Below are 13,807 nucleotides of genomic sequence, written 5' to 3' on the forward strand. Positions count from 1 at the left end.
GCATCTCCCAGAGACCTTGTAGCAACTAGAATCTCTTTGTTTTCTAGTTCAACTCTCTGTGGGTATCCACTGCCCTCATTCAGTACAAGACTAGCAGGGGAGATTTCAGTAATACGTGCTAAATGTAGGGCTGCATTATCTTTTTAGGAGGAAAAGAGAAAAACAAACCCTAAGTCTGAATCCCTACTACATATGATACATTGTAGCACACAGGTCAGAATCTCTGTTATTCCATACAATATACTATAGTAACAAGTAAACGTATCTTGTTTAAATAAAAGTGTTGCCTGATAATAGATAATGAATATAAAGGACAATCTTCAATAAAATATCTAATTAGGAAAATTATCATTTCATTTCACCTGTGGTATTTTTGTAACTCCTTCAAATACATGCAACCTCCCACTCAATAGTTACAGTCATAAAAGAGAAAAATACTGAAATATACATGTCAGTATCATGTATTCCAAAGGTCCAGCTGTTTAAAGGTAAAATCTGGGAATGTAGAGCAAAATAAGTATAAACTGACTAATATGGAAGGGAAAACACACACGAGACTTCAGCACTGGTGAATTTTCTCTTGGAAAGCTCTTCTGCAGCTTTAACATGGCCACCTGAAAAAAGCAAGAGAGCGTTGCAGTGCAGGGCAATAAAGAACATTTGAGAACACAAAGACACCCCCCGCCCCCCCAAAAAAAAACACCAGAAATAACCAAAGAGCTCATCGTTCAGAAACACCCTACACCAGAAGCTGTTTCCTCTATGAAGTTGAGTTCTTTCCGAATGCTTTGTCTCCTGCCCTTAGACTCTTCCTTGTGCAAGTATTTATCTTGTTTCTCTGAGGTTTCCTATGAGCCAGAAACCCATAGTGAAGTGATGTAGCCGCATCCCACCGAGCATGCGAGCATGCGCATTACAATCATGATCTTTGTCTCCCGTCACACCCTAGAGCCTCTGCATGAAAAAGTCAGGGAAGCTCCCTGGTGTCCCTGTTCTATTTTATTTTCTCACTTTAGAGCAGCATTCTAGCGCATATTCCACCTTTTTAGAATAATCATCACTTTCTGTCATCACATTTAAGAAAATTAATAATGGAAAGCTTTTCACAAAGGCGGTACAGAACAATGGTTGCTAACTCAAAAGAAATCCATGTCTCTTTGGAAGAATGGGAAAATGAACGATTTTGATTATAATCCCATGCCTTTATTGTTCAACTAAACAAGTCAGAATCATAATGTTTTGAATGTAACATACCTGCTGCTTCTAAAACCATACCCATCGATTTCATAAAAATGCAAAAAAATAAAAAGAAATTTAAATCTTAACTATAAATACATTTAAATGATGTTTCCCTATAAGGAAAATGCCATCTTTGCTAATATTGTTTTTCTAGGTGAGAAAGTTCAAGATGAAAGACATGCACAATCCTTTTTCCCCCAAAAGAACTAATAGTCATTTAACCTTCCCATTTATTCTAAGTGATCAGTTTAACATGTTTCTTTACATATAATTTTCCATATAACTTAAACTATAGGACAAGGTCTGGAAAAATATATATAAATCAGAGTATGTGGTATTTCATTAATTTAAAAATCCTCCTAAGAGTGACAATTTTGTGATTTTTAAGGTACTTTTCTCTAGAAAGCAGTTCTTCAATATCATTACTATCGTTTCTTTTAAAAAACAGACTATGAAATGCCCGAGCCAAATTTAAATATTTAATAGTGACGAGCATAATCATAACTGAGGACTTAATTCTAAGAAATCTTTTCAAAATCTCTATTGCATGAGCTGTGTGCTTGGGACTCAAGGGACAGCATTTACCTGGGCTTTCAGCCTTTGTAGGAATTACGGAGGGAGTTTTTCTGCTCTTCGTAGTCTGCAAATGCAGAAGCAATATGCTCCGACCCGAAAGAGAAAGGTCTGGGGTCCTCATTCATGAAGAAGGTATTTGGAAGGTTCCCAAGATCAAGTCCTCTGCCCTTAAAGTAGGCCTGGAGGCTTCTGAAAAACTAGAGACAATGAAAATGTTCAAGGCCTTATGTAAATGAAGAATTCAAATGCTCAGAGCCCAGTCTGCATTTCCCTTCTTCTCTTCTTCCTGTGACTTAAACACTAAACTGGGGAGCAGAAAGTTGACAATCTAGACTGGTCCTTTTCTTCCCCACCCTGCCTGCTTTCTGACATGTTGGTTCTCACCAGACAATTCAGCCCTTTGAGTTGCAAGCCAGGGAAGATATACATTACGAAGACGCACGCGCTTCTGGCAGAGACCCACAGTGAACCATTCCTGAGCGCCACAGTCAGAGATGAAACCAGACTCCACAGCAATCAGCTCCATTTCCCCTCTGCTTGAGGAGACTCCAGTTGCTGTTCTGCCTCAGTTTCCACATAGCCTTCAGCAAGTGAGCGGGTTTGGAAGCTGTGCAGAGTGCTAACGACGGGATTGCTTTAAGCTTGTATTGGTTTAGATCTCTTTAGAAAAACTACGTTCAAATAGGGATGTCAACATGCTTGCTGATCTAGGCATACTTTTAAAAGAGTATTTTACTTATCTTTTGAGTTCTATTTTTTAGATATCTGTTTGCTTGAAACTGATAACTGTGGCAGGGTCAACTTGCATCTTCTGCAAATAATTATTGCAAAGGCTGTTGTGGGATAATCTGTTTTAGCATCTGTTCAATATATGCCTCTCCTGCCCCCTCCTCCCTCTCCCCTCTCTCCATCTCTTCCTCTCCCCCTCCCCTTTTCTCTGAGGGTCCAAACCCAGGTCCCTCTGCATGTTAGACAAGCTCTCTATAACCAAGCTAAGTTCCAATACCATTTTCATGTTGCATGTATATTAAAAAAAAACAATGCTCTAAATTAGTGTAAATATAAGTTCACTTACAAATGCAATCTGCTGTGTCTGTGTAAACTCACTTCTAATATAAACTTGTTTCAACACATAGAAACAAATGTAAGTTGGCTAGAGACATATTAGGATGCCAGCCACCAGGAGTGCAAAGTCTAGTCCTGTCCTGATGAGAATCTCTTCCCAGCCTTTGGCTGCCTCCTCTGCACCCCTCAGCCAGTGCTCCTGGGTATGTTCTTACCAGTTCTCGGTTTCTGGGGTTGCTCAGTGGCTTCCACGTGTCTTCATTCCTCAGTGTGGCTCCGTGTACATGGCTGGTCAGTACCAGGGCAGCCAAGAGCAGCAGGAGGTGTACTTGGGACATGGTGCCGTACTAAAGAGGGAATAATGGCCACCAAGACAGTCAGAGAGAAGAAACAGAACATGGATCTAGAAAGATCATGAAAAAAAATAGGATATTGGTTCACCTAAAGTTTATGACCATTTTTAGGTGCAAATGAGGCTCCCCGAATCTAGTGGATTAGCTTAAAGCACTTCACAATGATGGAAGCCCGATACGATGCTGAGCAAAACAATTGTGACTCTATCCAGAAAGTCTAAGTATACCATTTGCATCTTTGAAAAAAAATATACACTTTGTAGTCTCCAAAATAATTCAAGCTTCAAAATGAAAACACAATCTTAAATGACCTGTGTCTTAAGTCAGCAGACTTTTTTAGTAGGAATGAAGTGGTAGAGAAATACTTCAGCTGAGAGTATACCTCTGTGGGAGAGTGGCTGTTTAGCATTCACAAAGCCCTGGGTTCAATGCCGGTACTACAGAAAGGGAGAAGGAAAAAACAGTTGCAGAAAGAGGGGAAGAGAAGAAAGAGGGCAAGGAGGTGAGGAGGGGGATAAAGAGGAGGAGGAAGAAGAAAAGGAGAGGGAGGAGGAAGACTAAGAATTTAAAAACAACAAAAAGAATACTTAAAGTATCCTAAACTGAGAAATGCTCCCAACATAGACATATACCCATCCCAGACAGACATACACACACCACAACAGCATAAGTAGAGATAATTTTCCAACTCTAGTTGTGACATGGAAGCTGAAACACAGAAAAGGTGATAAAGCTTACCAGGAGTTTGCCTTTGCCTGGCCCTGCCTACGATCCGCCAAGGATTCTCAGGCTCTTATAGCCAGTGGACAGGCTGCTACAGGGAGTCACTGACGTGAGCAGAGGCAGTTCAAAAATAATGATTCCGTTTTCATCTATGGCACAAAGACCCTTGAGCAGCAGATCTCCCAGCATCTTCAAGGATAACCTATTTATCTTTTAAGTGCACCGGCTGCTTCATGAACCACTGGCCATATTATGTGAGTTTTGAAAACACATGAGCCACTTCCACGCAGAAAAGTGGCTCTCTCTTTTTCATGTTTAGGCTAGGAGTATCATGATGATGATGTCACCTAATAAGATGTACTTTGAGAGATATTAGTTTTCAAATTAACAGCATTTTTTTTGAACAAGAATCTCTATTGCAAAAGACAAAATTGCTCTTTTTGACCTACACATGGTGTCTCTTCTTAGAAATAGTGGCATGGTTTACCATAATAGCCCATTCGGAAATGAAGCAACCAGATAGCATAGACTTCACAGAAAAAAATAAAAAATGAGTATATCTACAGCATCCCCTTGCTAAGTAAGTACCACCCGAAGAAAATGGTAAGGTGGAGAAACCGGATTCAGTGGCTTGAGAGTTTGCTTTGGTTCTAATGATTCACAATTCAGGATAAGCTCATTGTTGAGAAGGCAGGGGATCTGAACTGTACAGTAGAACCACTGGTTGTCACGGTGGTGCATGCCTGCAATCGCAGTACTTGGAAGGTAGAGATAGCATGGTCAGCCACTGAGGAACAGCGGAGGTTACATTTTGAATTTGAGACCAGCCTTGGATACACGAGACCTTGTCTCAAACAAACAAAACCCTGGCAATCGTTTTGCCACCTTGACCATGGACAACTAAATATGACATCCCTTTGTCATGTTTTGTTCAGTCAGCAAATGACCTTTTCTTTTCTCATTCTTTTTATTTTCCTAAAACAAAATCCACTCTGTAGTCCAGGCTAGCCTCAAACTTTTTGCTTCAGTCTGGTGTGTGCAGTAACTACAGTGCACCTAGATCAATCTTCCTGAGTTCTTGCTATGTGTGAGGCACTGCACTACATTTGAAGGGTAAAGTCCCTGCCCCCAAAGGCCAAAGATGGACAGAAGACAACATTTATCCCACCGTTATTCTGTACACTGTTTATTGGTGACTTTTTTTCACGATGCTGTCGGTTGAATCCAGGACCTGTACATAACCCTACCACTGAGCTATATGTCCAGCCCTTTGTATTTTTGAGACAAAGTCAGGCTGTCCTTGAATTTGGGATCTTTTTTCCCTCAGTCTCTGGAGTCCTGGGATTGCAGATTTATAGCACCACACCCAGATGATAATAAGAATTTCCACAGAGAGAACGTGTAGAATTGGGGGTGTGACTCATTTTCAGGGGTCAGGGAAGGCTTGTGTGAGAAAGTGACCTTATATCTAGTCAATTGATTATGAGTTACCTAGGCAACCTCAGGAGGCAGAGGAAACAGCTGTCAAGCAAGCTGAGTCTCTGTGCTGAGGGAAGAGGTAACACATTTAAGTGGCTGAAAATAGCAGGCCAGAGAGAAAACCAGACTGGGTACCTGGATAGGGATGGAGTGGGGAGAAGGCAGTCGGAGCATGCAGAAATGTTAAGTGACTGAGAGTTTCAAACATCCAAACAGCTTAATCATACTGACATTTAGAGAGAGAGAGAGAGAGAGAGAGAGAGAGAGAGAGAGAGAGAGAGAGAGCTAGCTAGCTTCTGGCTGCAGTGGGAAGAGTGGTGTGTGAAGTCAGCTATGTGGCAACGGTAGTACACGTAGTACACGCAGAAAACGGTGGGTAAGGTAGCAAGAGCTCGGACGCAGGGGCTGGTGGATCTGAGTGGTATCTGAGAGGTAACAGTGTGAGGGAACAGGGCTAAGGGAAAGGGGGTTTTCAAACCAATCCCAGAGTCTGTGGATTGTGCAGCTGTGTGCTTACGATGCCATTCCCGGAGACACCAGTAACTTGCATGAAGGAGTGAAGTCAGGAGTCCCAAGTTGAGTTGAGGAGATCTAGAGATCTAGCAGCAAGGAACAGCATACGAATGGATATGCCGATCTGGAGCCTAGAGTGTGGTCAGTCACAAAAGGAAATGAAAGTGGTGGCTGATGTAGACATTGATCTGACTGCCACAGAAGTTCTAGAAATGAGAGGACCAAGGGGCCTAGAATGTGAAATTGAGAGTGTGTAACATTACCTCATACAGGATTTTTACAAAGAGACCGTGGAGGCGCGAGGAGAGCAGGGAGCAGGGAGGCAGGAGCAGGGTGTTTCAGAAAGGGACTTGCTGGGGAAAGAAAGGGAGCAATGAAAAGGTCTGGGTACATCAGAGTTGCATTGGTAGGTGAAGTGAGAGACTTGAAGGAAGTGGGGCGGAGGAGAAGAGAATGCAGCAAGGACAGCAAGCTCTTGAGGAAAGAGAAAGGAGTAAATATGCTGAGTGAACTCAAGGGGACACACTGACAGTTCGGTTTGCAGATTCACTGTATATCCCAGGTTGAACTTGAACTCCAAATCCTCCTGCCTCTCAAGGGCTGAGATTATCGTTCTTATTTTTAATATGAGATTTAAATGCAAAATGTTTAAGTGTCAGTGGTTCTGGGAGTAAATAAATATCCCAAAATTTCTTCATGTTGTTCCTGCATTATATAAATTCCAGGATTTTGAACTAAAGCTCCTAATGATACTGAAGACCCGATAGTTCATGAATTATTTAAAGCAGGAAACAAAGATTAACATTCTTGGGTTTTACAAAGGCACAGTTTCCATTACTTAAATGTTTCAAGATCTGAATAAATGTATTAAATATGTCATAATTCTGTTAAATTTCTGTATCATTAATTAAGGTAAGGCAAGAACAACAACAACAAAAAGGTTACTTGAAATTGTATAGAGATTTCCCCTGCAAACAGTTAAGAAACATTAGCCAGAGATAGCCCAAACTGGAGAGCTCCATCAGGTCTCTCCCCTCAGAGCCCAGGGAATCCCATGGAAGAGGGGAACAAACTGTAGAAGCCAGAGGGGCTCGAGGACACCAGGACAATACGGCCCGCAAAATCAACTAAGCAAGAATCACAGGGATTTACAGAGACTGAAGTAATCCTGGAGCCTGCAGGGATCTGCACTAGGTCCTTTGCATATATTTTATCTAAGCTTGGTGTCTTTGTGGGACTCCTAACAGTGGGAATTGGGGTGTCTTTTCTCCCTACTGGGTTGCCCAGCCCAGCATTCATATGAGGGTTTGTGCCTAGTCTTATTGTGTCTTGTTATGCAGTGATCAGCTGATATTCCTGGGAAGTGTGCTCTTTCCTGAAGGGAAACAGAGGAGGGGATGTGGGGAAGGGGAGAAGTAAGATGTAGCTGGGAGGAATGGAGGGAGGAGAAACTGTAGTTGGGATGTATGGTATGAGAGAAGAATAAATTTTTTAAACCTTTATATTAAATTTTATCATATTTTAGTGATAATTGTGAGTTGCTTCCTAAAAGGATATACCAATAAGATAGGATATATTTTTTAAACCCGAGTAACAGTTTTTGTTTTACCCATTACATTTTCTGTTCCATAGTCAAGAATGGCTAAGGGCTAGGAGATTGAAAGTATAAACCGTTTCCTGTAGTGTCGTCACCTCTGCTGCTATCCAGTGCTGACAGAATTTAGCCCAGTGCACAGACATGGAGCTTTTCAAATAGAAAAGACTAACTGAAGAAACCAGGTAGGTTCCCACAGCCACTGGTCTAAGTAGTTTCTCATTTTGGTCCAAGTCTATGAGAATGCAATTCACCTATTCTCCATTCTACCCCCAGCCTTATGTCATACTGAGCACCGCACACCTCAGCTGAAAGATGATCTGGTTCATCATGAGGCATTCATCCTAAGACCTTCCTGTTTACGAAATATTGACAGTTCCTTGGAGTAAAACTGGAGCTATATGGTAGTCAATATAACTCATTGACACAGTTTTCCTGGTTCTTAAATTATATGTTAATAGAAACCAGTTTAAATTTTATCCTTTGTTCCGTAATGTTTTCCTCCTTTTAACTAGGTAAATGATGCCAGCACTCACACCCAGGGCCTGGAGCACACAGGGCAAGCCCAGCCCTGGCTCCTGGGACCAGGTCTCCGGAGCCGCTGAGGTAGCAAGCACAGACAGGACAGCTTGTGTCTAGTTTATTTGGCAGCTCTGGGAACGGAACTCAGGGCCCCTCACAGGGACATGGCCTGCTTCTTTCTCATGCCCTCAGGCCCTTAAAAGTTTCTAATCCTTATTTTGATGCCAGGTCCTGTTTTATAGCTCGGGTTCTGGGATCAATATCTGCTTCAGCCTCCAGGAGAGCTGGAGACGCAGGTACCACACCTGGTGTCTTTCTTAACATTTTAAGTACCATTGATGATGGAATTCCCCCCCCCCGCCCCCGAATATATCAGTACTGACTAATGGATATTTTAGAATTATTTAGTTGATGGGGAGAGAGAGAAAGTTTTTCAACATTTGCTTCTGGTCTAAAGGATTCCATTTGTCTTTTCATTAAAGAGTGTTTGTAAAAGTAGCATTTGGGACACTATAGGCAAAAGGCACTTTTCTTTCTTTCTTTTTTTTTTTTTTTAAAGGTTTATTTATTTATTATATGTAAGTACACTGTAGCTGTCCTCAGATACTCCAGAAGAGGGCATCAGATTTTGTTACAGATGGTTGTGAGCCACCATGTGGTTGCTGGGATTTGAACTCGGAACCTTTGGAAGAGCAGTCGGCGCTCTTAACCACTGAGCCATCTCCCCAGCCCCAAAAGGCACTTTTCTACTCAGATGTATGTGGATTCAATTCTTTGATGATATTTCTTAAATATTGAGAAAATAGTGTACTCAAACACACTTAAAAGAAGTCCAATAACTGTGTTGGTTTGAATTTTGAAATTAATTATTTGAAAAATTTGAACATGACAAGGTAAGGGTGAGAGAAAAAAAATCCTGAGTAAGGACAACATCAAAGAAGATACAACATTAAAGAAGACAGACAGGAATTTTTTTTTTTTTTTTAAATGGGGTCAGCTCTAACTGTGGCCAGTTCTTTTTTTTTTTTTTTAAATTAGGTATTTTCCTCATTTACATTTCCAATGCTATCCCAAAAGTCCCCCATACCCACCCCCACTCCCCTACCCACCCACTCCCACTTTTTGGCCCTGGCGTTCTCCTGTACTGGGGCATATAAAGTTTGCATCAGACAGGAATTTTTAAATGATCTGTTAGGCATGAAGGTTGATATCTATTCTCAATTCTACACTGAAGAGATATACCTCTGAGTATGTTTGTGTGAAATTATCTAGATCAGGCTGAAGTAGGATGACCCACCAGAAATGTGAGCAATACCAGGCCCATGGACTGGGATTCTGAACTGAAGCAAAAGGAGAAAGTTAACAAGGTACTGGCAATTGACCTGCTTCCTGACTGTGGTTGCAATGTAAACAGCTTTTTCAAGTTCCCACCACCAGGGCTTCTTTGACACAATAGAGTTACCCTCAAACTGTGAGTCAAGCTAAGCCCTTTCATATTCAAGTTGCTTTTTTGTTTCGTCTCATATGTGTGTGATATAAGTATGCACATAATTTCTAAGGCAGTGTATCACAGGATAGCCTTGAACTCCTAATTTCATTGAGGGTAACCTTGGCCTTCTGATCCCCCTGTCTCTACCTGCCAAGTGCTGAGATTATTGACATGAGCTGCCTTGCTCAGTTTGTGTAGTACTAGAGACTGAACCCAAAACCTGGAATATGCTAGGCGAACATCCTACCAGCTGAAGTACAACCCTGCTCAACTATGTAATTGTTTTAGTTCTACCTTGTCTCTATCAGAAGTGGAAAAGGTGCTGACACAGCTATTTAATTGTCATGAGCAGGGACATAGAGTTGAATCCCTGTTTGGTTTGAGTAAGGAAAGGAAAGACTGTTGTTTTCTTTTTTTTTTTTTTTTTTAAAGATTTATTTATTATTATATCTAAATACACTGTAGCTGTCTTCAGATGCACCAGAAGAGGGCGTCAGATCTCATTACGGATGGTTGTGAGCCACCATGTGGTTGCTGGGGTTTGAACTCAGGACCTTCGGAAGAGCAGTCGGGTGCTCTTACCCACTGAGCCATCTCACCAGCCCAAGACTGTTGTTTTCAATGCTTCCTTGGTGATGGTGAAGACTTTGAAAATGAGAGTAAGTTTGTTCGTGGCTAATCAGATAAGCGAACAGTCTTCTACATGTGGTGATAGCTGCTTCTCATGTGGCAGTGGGCAGATATCACTGAAGATGGAATAAAGATAAGAAAGGAAAAGAGAAGGCCGGCGTGGTGGCACACGCCTTTGATCCCAGCACTCGGGATGCAGAGGCAGGCGGATTTCTGAGTTCGAGACCAGCCTGGTCTACAAAGTGAGTTCCAGGACAGCCAGGGCTATACAGAGAAACCCTGTCTCGAAAAACCAAAAAAAAAAAAGGAAAAGAGAGATAAAATGCTTACAATGCACAAAACAGGAAGGGGGCAATAGTAACTGAGATGCACGGGAAAAGAGAAAGGAGATATCTGTCTCTTCTAGCCAGGACCATAAGCAACTTATAGAAGAAATAATTTATTAGGCCTTACAGTTTTGGAGGGTGGGTCTATGACCAACAGAGTAGGGAGCATGACAGCAGGCAGGCAGGCATTGGAGCAAATGCTGACAGCTCAGATCTTAAGACATGATCATGAGCAAGAAAGAGCCACTGGAAATGTTTTTTTAAACCTTAAAGTCCACCCCTCATGACATACCCCCCTCCAAGGCCACACCTCTTAATCCTTCCCAAACAATTCCACCAACTGGGGGCCAAGTGTTCTAACATATGAACCTATTCGAGCATTCTCATTCAAACTACCCCTGAGGGATGACCCTAATCCTAAACTGAGGGATGATCCACAAACCACTGAAATTGGATTGTCTCACTAGTATAGAAGTGTGCAGTCAAAGATGGGTAAGCAGTCCCGTTGGGTAAAGCACTTACTGTACACACATAAGGACCCGAGTTTAGATTCCCAGAGCCTACATAAAAAGTTGGTTATGGTCTCATGTGTTTGTAATCATAACAGTGGAGAGAGAAATGAGAATGCTGGTGCATTCTGGCTAGCCAATCAGGTTCAGTGAGAGACCCTGATGTTGGAGTGTTTTTGTATTGCCGAGTATTTGCCAAGACTGGGTAGACAAATCCTTCAATATTCCTGCTTCATAGAAAGTCTGCCAGAAGGCCAGTGTGTTGGGGATTGATTCGTGCTTATATGCTTGCATGGCCACTGAGGGTCCCTGTCAATAGTTGGCTTTTTGGCTGGTCTATAAAGAGTCAGCAGCCAATAGCTGGGCAGGGGGACAGAGGCGGGACTTTGAGGATTCCTGGAGAGAAAATGCAGGAGAGGGAGAAGAAAGGAGTCTGCCATGAGAGGGGCATAGGATGAACCACACCGTGAAGGAGCAGGAGGGTGAGACAGCCAAAATAAAGGTGCAAAGGGAAAGCAGCCCCATGGGAGGGCTGCCCAGAAGGAAACAGGGCAGCAAAGATAAAATATAGATTTAGAAAGTGTTAACTCAGGAATACCGTAGGGGAGTGTGTGCTAGCCATGGGGAGGTTTGGAAGTTGCCCAACCATTGAGCTAGCTAAGGCAAATTAAAATATAAAAGTTGCCTGTGGTTGTCTTTCATTTGTGAATCCAGAGCTCCTGGCCGGTGCAGAGATGCACATTTACCCACCAGAAGCATAAGAGTGGCTTTTAAATATTTACTGCACTACCAGAGACAGAGAAATCTTGTGTGATTGTTCAGGTAGCCAATAACCTCTGTTATTTCCATGGCTTTGGAAGCTGCTTGCTCTGCACTTCCTGTTTACACAGGCAATATTTACTCTTCTCGGGTCTCCAATGGGGTTGAAAATTAGATAGTTACAATGATGTTTTTGTACACTGTGTGAAGATGTGTCTCTGTCCTTCCTCACCTGTCTATGACACCTCGTGCTTGGTTAAAATTAAAAGCCTATGGCCTATATCAAAAGGCAGGATAGTCAGGTGGGACATCCAGCAGAAAGAGGAGAGTTAGGGGACAGGGTCAGACTTGGGAGCTTTACCACCAAGATGTGGGGGGACCTGGATATATAAAACTGAGGTGAAGTAACCAACCACATGACAGACATAGAATGGTATAAACGGATTATTATAAGCTAAGAGTTAGATGGGGAGCGAGCTAGGTTAAGGTCAAAAAACACTGTAAATAAATATAAGCTATTATATTTCATGTCATTATTTAAGAACTGTGGCAGGCATAGAAAAACCTATATGGTTACACCCTAACTTAATAAATAAGGGGGATAGCAATCAGCAATCGAAGAAAATTTATTCACTGTGACTATTGTGAAGGGTGTCTTTTCCCTAATTTGTTTCGCAGCCTGTTTATCCTTTGAGTAGAGGGAGGCTACCGATTTATTCGAGGTAATTTTGAATCCAGCCACTTTACTGAAGTTGTTCATCAGTTTTAGAAGTTCTCTGCTGGAATTTTGGGGGTCACTTATGTATATGATCATATCATCTGCAAATAGTGATATTTTGACTTCTTCCTTTCCAATTTGTATCCCTTTAACCTTCTTTTGTTGTCTAATTGCTCTAACTAGAAATTCAAGTACTATATTGAATAGATAGGGAGAGAGTGGGCAGCCTTGTCTAGTCCCTGATTTTAGTAGAATTGCTTCAAGTTTCTCTCCATTTAGTTTGATGTTGGCTACGGGTTTGCTGTATATTGCTTTTACTAAGTTTAGGTTTGGGCCTTGAATTCCTGATCTTTCCAAGTCTTTTAACATGAAGGGATATTGAATTTTGTCAAATGCTTTTTCCAGCATGTGGTTTTTTTTCTTTGAGTTTGCTTATGTAGTGGATTATGTTGATGGATTTCCGTATATTGAACCATTCCTGCATCCCTGCGATGAAGCCTACTTGATCATGGTGAGTGATCATTTTGATGTGTTCTTGGATTCAGTTGGCAAGAATTTTACTGAGTATTTTTGCATCAATGTTTATAAGGGAGACTGGTCTGAAGTCCTCTTTCTTTGTTTGGTCTTTGTATGGTTAAGGTATAAGCACAATTGTGGCTCCATGGAATGGATTGGGTAGTGTTCCTTCTGTTTCTATTCTGTGGAATAGTTTGAAGAGTATTGGTATTAGGTTTTCTTTAAAGGTCTGATAGATTCTCCACTAAACCCATCTGGTAATGGGCTGTTTTTGGTTGGGAGACTATTAATGACTGCTTCTATTTCTTTAGGGATATGGGACTGTTTAGATGGTTTATCTGATCTGTTTTAACTTTGGCACCTGGTATGTGTCTAGAAAATTGTTCACATTTTCCAGATTTTCCAGTTTTGTTGAGTAGGATCTGATGATTTTTTTGAATTTCCACGGTTTCCATTGTTATCTCTCCCTTTTCATTTCTGATTTTATTAATTTGGATACTGTCCCTGTGCCCTCTAGTTAGTCTGGCTAAGGGTTTATCTATCTTGTTGATTTTTTTCAAAGAATCAGCTCCTGGTTTTGTTGATTCTTTATATAGTTCTTTTTGTTTCTATTTGGTTGATTTCAGCCTTGAGTTTACAAAATACTCACAAGAGCAAATATTAACATAAAGTGTAGACAGTGACAGAAGGAAAGGCTATCCAGAGACTGTCCCACCTGGGGATTCATCCCATATACAGTTACCAAACCCAGACACTATTGTGGATGCCAAGAACTGCATGCTGAAAGCAGCCTGAT

The 13,807-nt window shown here is 41.5% G+C and overlaps 1 protein-coding gene across 1 annotated transcript; it reads right to left on the bottom strand.

The window, feature by feature from the left end:
- Positions 1 to 1,832: 1,832 nt before the first annotated feature.
- Positions 1,833 to 4,105, bottom strand: CUNH2orf66 (chromosome unknown C2orf66 homolog). The gene is made up of 3 exons (XM_021163745.3): positions 3,973 to 4,105; positions 3,096 to 3,223; positions 1,833 to 2,012 (listed from the first exon to the last, which is right to left on the bottom strand). The coding sequence occupies exons 2-3, from the start codon at positions 3,216 to 3,218 to the stop codon at positions 1,833 to 1,835; spliced, it is 303 nt and encodes a 100-aa protein (XP_021019404.1). The 5' UTR covers positions 3,219 to 3,223; positions 3,973 to 4,105.
- Between the last annotated feature and the right edge of the window lie 9,702 nt (positions 4,106 to 13,807).

This window comes from Mus caroli, unplaced genomic scaffold (genome assembly GCF_978045245.1).
Source record: "Mus caroli unplaced genomic scaffold, Mus_caroli_1 scaffold_1, whole genome shotgun sequence".
Lineage (NCBI taxonomy): Eukaryota > Metazoa > Chordata > Mammalia > Rodentia > Muridae > Mus > Mus caroli.

Excerpts from the sequence above, each read along its gene's own strand:
- CUNH2orf66 (XM_021163745.3), bottom strand. The coding sequence starts at position 3,218 with ATGTCCCAAGTACACCTCCTGCTGCTCTTGGCTGCCCTGGTACTGACC. Across the intron at positions 2,013-3,095 it reads ACCCCAGAAACCGAGAACTG|TTTTTCAGAAGCCTCCAGGC; the intron begins GTAAGAACATAC and ends CATTGTCTCTAG.